This window comes from Notamacropus eugenii, chromosome 1 (assembly GCF_028372415.1).
Source record: "Notamacropus eugenii isolate mMacEug1 chromosome 1, mMacEug1.pri_v2, whole genome shotgun sequence".
NCBI lineage: Eukaryota > Metazoa > Chordata > Mammalia > Diprotodontia > Macropodidae > Notamacropus > Notamacropus eugenii.
This window is the reverse complement of record NC_092872.1, coordinates 328,158,978-328,173,058: the sequence shown is the minus strand read 5'-3', so window position 1 is coordinate 328,173,058 and position 14,081 is coordinate 328,158,978. Positions and strand designations below refer to the sequence as shown.

The 14,081-nt window shown below is 36.4% G+C and overlaps 1 protein-coding gene across 3 annotated transcripts in view; it reads right to left on the bottom strand.

Annotated features, from left to right (window-relative positions):
- The window catches only part of BRMS1L (BRMS1 like transcriptional repressor), a 164,417-nt gene that overhangs the window by 52,502 nt on the left and 97,834 nt on the right, over window positions 1–14,081 (bottom strand). For all 3 annotated transcript variants that reach the window (XM_072629737.1, XM_072629735.1, XM_072629736.1), the window contains exon 4: window positions 8,939–9,018. In XM_072629737.1, coding sequence (XP_072485838.1) covers window positions 8,939–9,018 — 80 coding nt within the window. The remainder of the gene's footprint in view (window positions 1–8,938; window positions 9,019–14,081) is intronic.

Below are 14,081 nucleotides of genomic sequence, written 5' to 3'. Positions count from 1 at the left end.
CTACTCATTCTTCAAGGTTAAAGTAAAGTACCTTTTAGGAAGCTACTCCTCATCCGCTTTATTAGTGTTTTTATGACTTTAAAGGAGGGAAATATATTATCTTGCATTTACTTATCTCTACATAAAGGCTCACAGATTTAGAGGTGAAAGTGACTTCTCATCAAATGGTATAATCTGTTCATTTTACATTGGTGGAAACTGAAGCCCAAAAGACTAAGTAACTTTCCAACGGTCACACAAGGAAGATACAAAGTGTTTAGGGTAAAGTAATTTGGGAGTGGGAAGGGAAATGGTTGAAATGTGCATCCTCAGGGCCTACATAAATGCTTATTATCCTCCTCCATAATATTTTACAAATGAGTTTGTATTTTAACCCATGTTGTCCATGGCTACTGTATTCCTCCACTTGGCAAAGAGGAAACATGCTGGCTGAAGGAATATATAGGTTCTTTTAATCTTCTTGGTAAGATGATTCACTTCCACAGCTTAAATATCCTGTGGGATGTTTAACTGGAAATGCTGATACTCTCTCTTGATATCTATTCTTTTATCCATTTACCTTCTGGAGGGATATTAACAGCAAGGAATAGTGCAAAGAAAAGCAAGACTAGTTAGGCATCCCAGCTGAACTTAAATTTAGAACTAGAAGGAGGAAAACATTAAAAAAAGAAAAAGACTTCATAACAAGCTTTTCTTCTCTAGTAGGGGCAGTGGAACTAGCAAATTGAGAGTCTCTAACTAATATCACTGCTCTAAAAGTGCTGTATAAGGAAAAAGCAGTGGAAACAAATATGAGTAGGTGCAGCTGTACTATAGGGAGCATCCACAGAGGAGTTCAGTATTGTAGGCAACACAATTTTAAGGACATTGAGGGATTCATTATCATGGCATATGAAAGATGGGAGAAAACCAAATACTCAGAATAAACTCTGACCAAAAATGGAGAACAAGTGAAATCAATAACTACTGATTAATCATTCTGTCTATAAAGTTTTTAGAAGTAAAATCTGTATACAGGCACTGAAGGCAACTCTGAAGAAAGGAAACAGCAAGATTTTACAATTAATATTTCATAGTACAGCAGGTCTTTAAAGTTACAAAAATCATTGAAAAGTACAGACAATAAATACAAATAATGGTGGTCATACAACCATGCTCCTAACATCCAATACTTTCTCACTTTGTCCACTCCCTCTGCTATGCAAGCTCCCAACCTCTCCCTTTCCTAGCCAGGTCAATGATCCTCAGGTCCATTATAGCCTTACTATCACTGGAGCTACTTCAGGTGCTGCTGGTAAAATTTCCCTTTCTCAGGCCTCCAGCATATTCACCGCTGGTTCCCTGTATCATCTCATCAAAACTGGTATACTCACTGCAAATCTGCAGGAGCAAGTCTAGTGAGTAAAAAGCCCTACCCTTAACCTTATCATTTTGGGTGAGAGAATAATTAATTGTACAAGATTGGTAGAATGATGAATATTGCAAATCTTTTTATCTTTACCTCCCAAACCTATCTTTTAATTTCCCTGTTATCAAGTAGGCCACCACAAGAGTTCTAATCACCAAGTTCACAACCTCAATATTATATTCAATTCTTTACTCTTCTTCCTCCTATATAGCCAATCAGCTGCAAAACATTTCATTTCTAACTACACAGTATCTTTCACATATTTTCCTCTCTCTCCATTCATATAAGCCACCACCATAGTTCAAACAGCCTCCTAATTTGTCTCCTTGCTTCAAGTATCTCTCCTCTCCAGTACATCTCCACATAGCTGACAGAGTGATTTTCCCATAACAGGTCTGACCATGTCATTCTCCTGCTCAAAACTCAGTGGCTCTCTAATAACTCCAGGATCAAATAGTATTTCATAATTAATCTCATCTAGTAGCATATAAATTATAAATAAGTAAAGCTATAAAAATAAATTTGTATTCAATTTTTTTTTTATTTACAGGGATGTACAAGCAAAAAAGTTTGTTTTATGGACATATGTAACACCAGTAACCTTACCCTTATTGAACACAAATACTTAATAAACCACTGTGATTGTACCTTGTCGTAATATATTGAAATAAATGTTTTAGTAATAATGAATTTTAATTTTAATTTGTAGCATTTTATTTGTGTAAAACAAGGTTGCGTAATATAATTGTTATAAAGAAAAAATACTAATCTATTAGTGGTTAGAAAAATATATGTAACAATATTATCAATGACACATTTTAAGAAGCACTGCACAGAGAAATAAGTCTACTCATCACATTAAGATTAGCACAGCATTTAACATAGCTTCTGGCACATAGAGGGTACTTAATAAATGTTTGTTGACTTGATTTGATTATATATGGTTATTACTTTCACAAGTCATAAACATGAAAATTACAAAGCATTTTATCAATAAATATCTTTGCATTCTTATTGTGTGTTTAAGATTTGTATGTTACCACCAAAATTATAACTTCTAAAGGTTATTTAAGATAAAAGCTAAGAAAAGTATTTTTGTAGATTACTATAATGAAAAAGGGGGGTAATGAAAAGGGAAGAAGTCACTACATAAATCTAAAAATCAAAGGTGAATCTGTTTGCTGCCTAAAAAAAAGCATTTGATTCAACAGAGCAAAAACACTACTTTTCAGGCTCTCTCACAACCATATATGAAGACACCTCCAATGTGTATGTATGTTAAAATCATACAAGATTTTTTAAAAGATGAAACTAACACAACTTTTCTCAAAATTCCTCTTGTTTCAAATATCAATGCAGATATAAAAGAAGATGTATGTTTACCAAAGGTGTCTCTTATTGTCACAGAGGAAGACAAACACTGATTCCATATGGGAGATTACCCATATTTTGTGAGGTCTTGCAGATATTCTCACTTGCAGATTCAGTTTTACAAATAGCATCAAGCCCTATAACAATCCTAAATAAGATCCAGAGACCCTCAAGAGTTCAGCCTATTGGGGACAGAGCCAAGATGGCAGAGCAAAAGCAGGGACTTGCCTGAGCTCTCCCCCAAACCCCTCTAAATACCTTTAAAAAATTACTATAAAGAAATTTTAGAGTAGCAGAACTCACAAAAAAGATGGCATGAAACAAATTTCCATCCCAAGACAAATTGGAAGGTCAGAAGGAAAGGTCTGTTGCACCAGGGTGAGAAAGGAGCACAATTCAGCAAGTCCAGCAAAGAGAGGCCCCAGCAATAAAAGAGCAGGCCTCAGGGAAACTGAATCACTGAAAGCAGTGGAGGTTTCTAGACCTCTCAGCCCCAGACACCAAAAACAACTTTGAAGGTAAGCAGGAAAAGTCTGTCATATGTGGGTGAGAGTGGAGCACAATCATGAACAGCTCCAAACACAGCAAACCAGGAGCAGGCCTTAGGAGTGACTGCACCAGCAGCAATAGTGCCAGTGGCTGCTTTTGGAGCTCTCAGCCCACAGACAGTAAAGGGCGTGGAACAACTGGGTAGAAAGAGATTACAGGAGTCTTTCTGCAAGCACTGAAGTAGGACTCTGTTACTTTGCCCATACTTGGATTCAGACTGCAGTTCTGGGTGGCAGTTCCAGGGCTAGGAGGAGCACAAGCATAGAAAAGGACCCTCCTCACAGTTCCAGGGAATAAAAGAGTGCTTGTGGACTCTCATAGACCAGTACACAGGTTAGGAGAGTAGTAAACACTTCCCCTTGGATCATACCACCTTGGAACAACTGAAAACTTACTGGTCCCTAGAAGTATCTCTGAAAACAGTTGCACAAAAACCCTGAAACTTGGGACACTGCACCCTTCACCCTAGAAGCAGAGTCCTACTTTAACAAAAAGTTAAAAGTTAAAAAATAGACTGGGAAAATGACCAAACAACAGAAAAAAATTCTGACCACAGAAAGTTACTATAGTGACCAGATCAAAAAACACACTCAGAACTAAACAACAAAGTCAAAACTCCTACCTATGAAGCCTCCAAGAAAAATATGAATTGGTCTTAGGCCATGAAAGAGCTAAAAAAGAATTTTGAAAATCAAGTAAGCAAGAAAGAGGGAAAACTGGGAAGAGAATGAGAGTAATGCAAGAAAATCAGAAAAATAAGAATCAACAGTTTGGTAAAGGAAACAAAGAAATACTGAAGAAAATAACACCTTAAATAGAGACTAAAATATATAGAGATCTGAGTCAAATTTATAAAAATACCATTCATTCCCCAACTGATAAATGGTCAAAGGATATGAACAGGCAGTTTTCAGAGGAAGAAATTAAAACCATCAATAGTCATATGCAAAACTGCTCTAAATCATTATTGATTCGAGAATGCAAATCAAAACAATTCTGAGGTATCACATCATACCTATCAGATTAAATATGACAAAATAGGAAAACAATAAAAACTGGAGAAGATGTGGAAAAACTGGAACACTAATGGACTGTTGGTGGAGTTGTGAATTGATCCAACCATTGTGAAGAGCAATTTGAAATGATGCCCAAAGGGTTATAAAACTATGCATACCCTTTGACCCAGTAATACCACTTATAGGTCTGTATACCAAAGAGATCATATTTATAGCAGCTCTTTTTACGGTGGCAAAGAATTGGAAATTGAGGGGATGTCCATCAATTGGGATATGCGTGAACAAGTTGTGGTATATGAATGTAATGGAATACTACTGTGCTATAAGAAATGATGAGCAAGTAGACTTCAGTAAACCTGCCTATATGAACTGATGTTGAGTGAAATGAGTAGAACCAGAATATTGTACACAGTAACAACCACACTGTGTGGTGACTGCCTTTCATAGACTTAGCTCTTCTCAGCAATGCAAGGATCTAAGGCAAGTCCAAAAGATTCATGATGGAAAATGCTATCCACATCCAGAGAAAGAACTTTGGAGTCTGAATGTTGATAGAAGCATACTATTTGCTCTCCTTTTCTTTTGCTGTTTTGTTTGTTTCTTCTTTCTCCTGATTTCTCCCATTAGTTCTAATTCTTCTTTACATCAAGGCTAATGTGAAAATATGTTGACTATGAATGCATAAGTAGAGCCTATATCAGGTTGCATGCATTTTGGGGAGTGGGAAGGAAAGGAAAGAGGAGAAAATTTGAAACTCAAAATCTTATGGAAGGGAATGTTGAAAACTAAAAGTTAATTACATAATTTTTTAAAAAGACTAGGTCAAATGGTAAAAAGAGGTCCAAAAAGCCAATGACGGGAAGAATGCCTTTAAAAGCAGAATTGGTCAAAGAGAAAAGGAGGTCCAAAAGCTCACTGAAGAAAATAATACCTTAAAAATTAGAATGGAGAAAATGAAAGATAATGACTTTATGAGAAATAAAGAAACAATAAAACAAAATCAAAAGAATGAAAAAATACAGGACAATTTCTGCAAAAACAACTGACCAGAAAAGTAGCTCCCGGAGATATCATTTAAAAATTACTGGACTACCTGAAAGTCATGATCAAAAAAAGAACCTAGACATAGTCTTTCAAGAAATTACCAAGGAAAACTATCCTGATATTCTAGAACCAGAGGGTAAAATGTGTGTGTTCGTCCTTCGTTGCCAAAGAAGACCATGCCATCAGAGAAATAATGACATGACTTGCACTTGACTTTGTTTTTTGCATGAGGGAGGGTTGTGCAGGTCACCACCCTCACTTCTCCTCCAGAGCCATCTGGATCCAGTGACCAGATATTCATCAGGATGACTGGAGATGACCCAGGATGAGGCAATTAGGGTTACATGACTTGCCCAAGGTCACAGAGCTAGTGAGTGTCAAGTGTCTGAGGTGACATTTGAACTCAGGTCCTCCTGACTCCTACACTAGACAGAGGGCACAAGTGTGAGTTGAGTAAGAAGCGATGATACCTAAAAAATAAAATTAAGAGGTGAAAAAGGAATGTACTAGGAGAAAGAAAAAAGGAGAGGTAGAATGGGGTAAATTATCTCACTTATAAAAGAGGCAAGAAAAAGCTTTTACAGTGGGGGGGAAAGTGAAGGGGAGTGAGTGAACCTTATTCATGAGAATTGGTTCAAAGAGGGAATAACATACATACTCGTCTGGGTACAGGAAAGTAGGAGGGGAAACTGATTGGGGGGGTGGATGTGACAGATGGGAGGGCAGATTGGGGAAGGGTATAGTCAGAAGCAAAACACTTTTGAGAAGGGACAAGGTGAAAGGAGAAAGAGAAGAGAATGGGGGGGAGGTGGAACAGGATGGAAGGAAATACAGTTAGCAGAAGTAACTGAAAAATTTTTTGAACAAGTTTCTCTGATAAAGGTCTTCTTTCTCAAAGACATAGAGAACTGAGTTCAATTTATAAAAATAAAAGTCATTCCCAATTGATAAATGATCAGAAGATATGATCAGTTTTCAGATGAAATAATCGAAGCTATCTATAGCCATACAAAAAAACACTCTCACTACTGATTGCAAAAATGCAAATTACAACAATTCTAAGGTACTACCTCATATCTATTAGATTGGCTAATAGGGCACAAAAGGTAAATGACAAATGTTGGAGGGAATGTGGAAAAAGTGAGATGAGTTGTGAACTGATTAAACCATTCTGTAGAGCAATTTGGAACTATGCCCAAAGGGCTATAAAACCATGCATACCCTTTGACCTAGCAATACCACTAAACTAAAAAAGGAAAAGGACCTATATGTATCAAAATATTTATAGCAGCTCTCTTCTGGTCGCAAAGAATTAGAAATTGAGGGAATGCCCATCAACTGGGGAATGGCTAAACAAGTTGTGGTATGTGATTGTGATGGAACACTATTATACTAAAATAAAGGATGAGCAGAATGCTCTCAGAAAAACCTGGAAAGATTTGCATGGTCTAATGAAAAGTGAACTGTACTGTGTACAAAGTAAAAACAATATTGTAAGATAATCGCTGTGAATGACTTGGCTATTCTCAGCAATGCAATTATCCAAGACAACTCCGAAGGACTTAAGATGAAAAATGCTATCCATCCCCAGAGAAAGAACTGATGGTGTCTGAATACCAACCGAAGCATATTTTTTTGACTTTATTTTTCTTGCGTTTCATTTTTGTCTGTTATCTTCTGCAACATAACAATTATGGGTATGTCTTGCATGAATACACATGTATAAACTATATCGAATTACTTGCCTTCTCAATGGGGGTAGGGAATAGGAACAGAGAAAGAGAGAATTTGGAACTCAAAAGTTTTAAAAACGAATGTTAAAAATCGTTTTACATGTAACTGAGGAAAAACAAAATAATAAAAATTTAACAGAACCAAGAGAAAAAGAGTTCAGCCTATTTGCAAAGGAAAAACAAAGGATTAAAGAATACCATATACATCTGGAATGTTCCTCCATACATCTTACTTCCATGCTACCATCCTTCAGTCTGGCAGATTACACTCTTGATTTATGAGAGTTCTACATAAACTAGCCCAGATCTAGTTCATTCATATTGCTTTCAGCACATTTTCTGTGCCCCTCCCCCTTTTCCACTTCTACCTTTGGGGAGCATTAATCGAGTTACCATTACCATTTCTGGAAGGATCAGGTCAACATATTGCTGCAAGCCTCTATAGATAATCCCAATGATTTCCTAATATAAAAGATCCCTCTGAACTACTACTTCTATGTGTTATCTGTCTTGTGGGCAGAGAGTGTCTTTCTTTTTTGTATTTGTATCCCCAGTGCTTATTTATACAGTGCATGGCACACAGCAAGGGTTTAATAAATGATTTTCATTTTCATTCATTCATTCATTCATTCATTCTTCAAACTCTGATACACAATTGTATGAACAATCTACAGAGTCTGTTCAATGGCATATGTTTCTTGGATACTCCACACAGGGAAGGAGCTAGGTACAACAGGTAATTGGGATGGATGGTCTGTGGGAAACTTCTCAGTACTTTAAATAAATTTATGCCTCTCCCTAAAAACAAATGCCCATCTTTTTAACATCAAAACTTTCCCAGAAATACTGTATGACCAAGAGTCATAGAACATCAAAATCTTCAAATGAGTAAAGTTGCAGGTCACTCAAAGAGAAATGGAAAGGTATTCAGTAGGTAGGAGATTTTCTCTGCTTTATGGGTTGTGATGACAAAAGAATTCTTGTCAAGTGGCCAACACAGAGATGACAGCATAAAGAACCTCTCCACACTTAGTCAGACTTGTACTCACAAAGCTACAACATATTACCAAAAAAAGAAATGTGTAAGAGAAGGGGCAAAAAAAGATAACAGATGAGACCAACTGAAATGGAGTGATATATCTGTGTAATAAAAGCGAGATTTGATAAACTTTGAGTAACTCTTATACTCTGATGGTACCCACTCAATGTCAGATATCTAGAAACAGGCCCACAGAAAGTTTGGTGAATCCTCCTATGGAGGATTTACAGTAGATAAAAGTTATATGGGATGTCAGGAAGTATTGATGGAATACAGGCTTGTCATCAAAGTGATGGCTCCCTGCAGGAGTGCACATCGATCAACCCAAGTACTAAAGTAAGTGAAAATAACTAGATATAACAGGACAAAATAACAGGCTAGGAAGAAAGTTATCTTATCTAATCAGATAGATAATTATAATGACCATACATATGTATAGAGCCAAAGAAAAGGTAGGTATAAGGAAGTCAATATACTCTTTGTTCCTAAACATGAACTTTCTATGACTCCATTTTCACATAAATTAAACCAGGATTTTCGGTGATACTGATTTAATATAATCTTTTATAAATAATCATGCCACACAAATTCTAAAATTGATTCTTAACTTATCCTTTCTTTCTTAACTTCATTCACCCCACTTTTTATAGTTCTATTACGTACTGATATAAAAATGATACATTACAGTACTATACAATTGTTTCATAGACCTTCAAAAATCAATGAATTGAGATTGGCCTGAATAAAAGTAGCTTAACATTAAACAAATTTCCATTACCTCACAATGCTGGCGAGAAGCTTGGATTTCACATTCATATTTGTTCTTTACAGATTCTAAGCAGAGTTCTCTATAGATTCCTACAATCAAACAAAAGTTCTATGGTTATTTAAGCAATAGCTTATTTTGTGCTCATTTCCCTAAAAGATGCTTGCTTTTAGAAACTGACACAGGATAAACACTTGGAAGAGTCTGACATGATTTTATTTTTTCATTTTTCCATTTAAAAAAAATACCAAGAACTAAAATTGATATCAAAGACACGTAGGTAGACACTTAATACTACTGCACCATGAGGAATAATGAAAAAGACAATTTTAAAGAAGCCTGAAACATGAACTGACTCAAAGTGAAGTAAGCAGAACCAGGAAACCAAGTAGATCAGTTCTGAAAGCAATATGCATAATTTATCATGTACATTTTTTAAAGCAATCAATGTGAAATATATATTCACAGTCTCATATAACATAATCTTTTTGTTTTGCATTGCGTTGTGTTTTATAAAATTTCTTTCTTCTTGATGAAGTCATGTAGTTTAGGGTCAGTGTTTCAAATATTTCCTTTTTAAAATGATCACAGTCCACTTGGAATAATATCCTTTGAAGATTCTGCCTTGTTCCCAATTTTTTAAACTACAGAAATACTATAGTGGACAACAGGGTCAAGATCCAAAAAAGTTGTGACAGGCTTAGAATGAGGAACCAAACCTAAAAAGATAAAATTTAATGAAGATTAGCATAAAGTACTATGCTTCAAGAGGGAGTGTCCTTCCCATTACTCAATGTCTGCAAGTGAAGAGTGAATAACCACATATCAAAGATGTTACAGATGACAGAAACTCTACTGTTCAAGTACAGCTTGAACCAAATGGTCTCAGAAGTCCTTTCCAACTTTGCAATACTACAATTTTGGGAAAGCAATCATCTCTTTCTTTAAAGTCCTATAAGGAATGCTATAATCAAAATGTTTTGATTATAAGTATGTGGTGTAAAAATGAATCAATTAATAACAATGTATTAAGCGTCTACCTTGTGGCAAACACTATGACAAGCAATGAAAATACAAAGACAAAAACAAAACAACCCCCTGACCTTAAGGAATTTACTTTCTATTGAAGTAAGCCAGTACACAGAGAAGGATATCCTGAATAAAAATACAGAAAATAATATATATTACATATTAAAATATATTTCTGAATAAAAATATAGAAAATAAATACAAGTTATTTTAGTGAGGAAGGCACTATCAGATGGGAGGATTAGCAAAGGCCTCACGTAGAAGGTGGCTTTTCAGTTAAGCTGTTTCAAAGACATTAGGACAGTAACCATAACAGGTGAAGACCAAGTATATTTGAACCATGGAAAAAAAGTCTGTACAAAGGTATACAGAGTTAGAATGTCATGAGAAAGAGACCAAGACCAGGTGGGGGAACCATAATGAGTGAAGGGGTGTATTATATAACAAGCTTTAATATAAGTTGGAACACAAAATGAAGGAGTTTGTATTTGATCTCAGAAATAATATGGAACTGAAATTTATTGAAAAAAGGAGTGATGTGGTCAGACTTGTGTTGGAGAGAAGGTGAAAAATGCAAGAAATGTTGTGGAGACACAACTCAAAAGACTTCTGAATACAGTGCTACACTTGGACTAAGGAAGATCAAAGTTTAAATCTTGCCTCCAACACTTAGTAGTTGTGAGACTATCAGCACATCTTCACTTCTCTGCATCTCAATTTTCTTATCTATAACAAGAATAATAATAATGTCCAAAGTACCTACATTCACAGGTTTGCTGTGAAGGTCAAATGTGAGAATGTCTATAGAGTAGTTTACAAACTTTAAAATATTAAATCAATGTCACTATTGTTGTGAAAATACTGAGGCTGGATCTTTATTACAAATATAAACCTGAAATGTAAATATATTTGTTAAAAATCAAATACACTGCCATTTAATTATAAGCATAAATGACTGAGCATTGTAAAAAACCATACTTGAACAAATGATTAGCTTTAAAACAGGATCCTAATCAATGTGCCAAATGTACTTATCAGTAAATAAGCATTTGTTAAGACCTGGGTGCTAGGCACTGTACCAGGTACTAGGGATATAAAAACAAAAGTAACAGTCCCTGTATATATAGAGAGAAAAGCTCATCTTGTGGTGATAAAGCATTAGGAGCAAGGGGGACTAGGAAAGGTTTCATGTAGAAGATGGCACCTGAGATAAGTCTTAAAGGAAACCAGAGATTCTAAGAAGAATGAGGAGGAGGAAGAGGAAGAGCATTCCAGGAATGAGGGGTAACCAGTACAAAGACAATGAGTAATAAGACTAGAAAGGTAAAAGAGAGCAAGTTAAAAGGTCTTTAAATGCCAACCAGAGGAGTTCATATTTGATTTTTGGAGTAATATTGAACTCATGGAGTTAACTGCACAGGAGATGACGATACAGTCAGACTTCCATTTTTGGAAGCTGACTTTGGCAACAGCTTTGAGGATGGTTTACAAGTGGAGAGAAATGTGAGGGAGAGAAAAATGAGCAAGTTAATGAAATAGTCTAGGTGACAAGTTGCTTAACTGGGGTGATTGGCAGTATGAATGAAAATAACATGAACTGAAGAAATATTGTGGCTACAGAAATAATAAGATTTGGCCATTGTCTGGATATGTGAAGAAGACTGAAGAGTCAGGTATGACACCAAGGTGGCAAACCCAGGTTTTCAAAAGGTTAGTTCAGAACAGGAGAGGGTTTTAGGGGAAAACTAATGAATTCTGTTTTTAAACATGTTGACTTTAATATATCTTTGAGACATCTGGTTCAAAAGGTCCAACAGACTGTTGATGATGGTGCAAGAGTGTAACTTAGGAGAGAGATTAAGATTGTGTAGAGAGATACGGAGTCATCTACACACAGATGACAACTGAACCCCCAGAAGCTCATAAGGTCACCACGTAAGAAAATATAGGAAGAAAAGAGAAAATGACTTAGGACAGTCACTGGGTTATATCTGTGGTCAGGAAGTGTGACATGGATGATGATCTAGGAAAAGAGGCAGAGGGGAAGTCAAAAAGTCAAAAGAAAGATCAAAAAAGATAAATGTCATGAAAATCCAAGGAAGTAAGAGTATCCAGGAATAGAGTGTGGTCAACAGTAGCACACAGAAGTTAAGAAGAATAAGGATTAAGTGCCTGAGAGCATGAACACTGCATTTTTATCTTTTTATCCCCAGTTGAGAAAAAGCCATTAGATTGGGAAGAAATTGCTGACTTCAGAGAATAGTTTCAGCTGAGTGATGAGTTAAGATTGTAGAGGTTTTAGAAAAGAATGACAGAAAAGGAAGTAGAGGTACCAGGTACAGATCACTATTTAAAGGAGTTTGGCTAAGGAAAGGAGGAGAGACACTAGACAACAGGTTGCAGGAACAGTCACATCTAATGAGAGCTTTTTCAGGATAGGGTAAAGTTGGAGAGGTGTGCTAGCAGCAGTGAAGGAGCAAGGAGATGGAGAGAGATTAAAGATGATAGTGATGGCAATCTCCTGGAAAAGACAGAGGAGTATGTATAGAGGGACTAGCTTTGGTGAGGAGGGTCAGCTCTTCATCACAGGGTAGAATACAGGAGCAAAGTAAAGAATTATATCAAGGAGTTGTGGGGTGAGAAGAGAAGAGGGAGTTCACAGTGAATAGCCTTCATTTTCTCAGTAAAGTATGAGGTATGATCCTTAGCTGGGAAGAGATAGGGCTTTTGGAGGAATGGTATGAAAAGTTTGAGGAGAGAGTAGGTTTTATCTAGTAGTTGTTGTGACTAGGATAGAGAAACAATTAGGAAGGCAATAAAGGATTGCTGCACCGAGGGCCCAGGTAAAATTAGATTTATACTAAACCTAATCAGCAAGGTTGTATGGCTTCCACGAGCTCCATTCTGTAGCACAAGAATATTCCAAGGCTGGAATCTGACAAAACATGAGCAGTGTTGATAGGATAAAAGAGTCAAGACATCAAGTTACTACTCAATGTTTTGATCATATACTTATCAATAAATCAAAGCAGCAGTCATTATTACTGTAAAAGTTAATTTTTACTGATGCCTTAAGGTGGATTTTTGTTATTCTTTCTAGGATACTAGCTCCCAAGATCCGTGGCTATAACAATCTCTAGTTCCCAGGCTCATATAAACATCTCCACCAGGCTTGCACAGCATTATATAATGATAAATCACATAAACATCCAAGTTCAGCTGGTAAATACTCATTGTGACCCCACAGAGAGATATAGCGATGAGATAATGTAAATTTGTGAGCTTAATGTTGGTAAGATGTTTTCTCTCTCTGTCGCCCTATAAATCAAGTGGGTATTGGTCAGTAAGTGGGGATTTGGGTAATGCACAGAGGAATACATGTACCTGCCTCAACCAGCCCCGCTGAGGCTCAAGGGGGGAACCCACAAAGGAACATGACAGTGTAATGCTGTACATTCCTTGATTGGCCCCCATCAAGGGTTGGGGGATTTATGTGCGCTTGTCTTAACCAGCCCCCATTAGGGGAGCCATAGGAATGGTAGTACCTACTATATTCTCACCCACCCTTCGAGAAGAGTTGTAGGGAAGCTGTAGGAGTTGGTGCTCCTGTTATCAGCAACTCCCTCATGAGAAGACTAGACTAGAATAAAGTCAACTTATTTAACCCCTTATTATGCCTCCATTTCTGTCTTCCTGTTTGTCCAGATCAAAAGTGAACTGCACTAGAAAACCTGCTAGGAGCTCTCCCTGTCTCCTATCTGCACCTGGCATAGTCGGTGTTACCTGTAAAACACACTATAAGAAGCATACTAAGACAGTCACAATATACTAAGGATATGCTTTTTCTTTAGTGGGAATAGTCCTTCTACCACTGAAGATTACAAAATTTAGGAGATAACATATTGGGTGAATGGCATGAAGATACACATAGTAAATACTTAATAAATGTTTGCTGAATTCAATTAGAATATTCATTTGACTTTGTAATTTGCTAACAGAAAATTAAACCTTGGAAGGACACCTGCCATGTATTCTTAAGTCCCACCACATAAAGTGTTTTGTTCTTAAATTGTTTTCACATGTATAAATCTTCTTCCAAAAGCATGAATTCCTTGTGGGTTCCTTA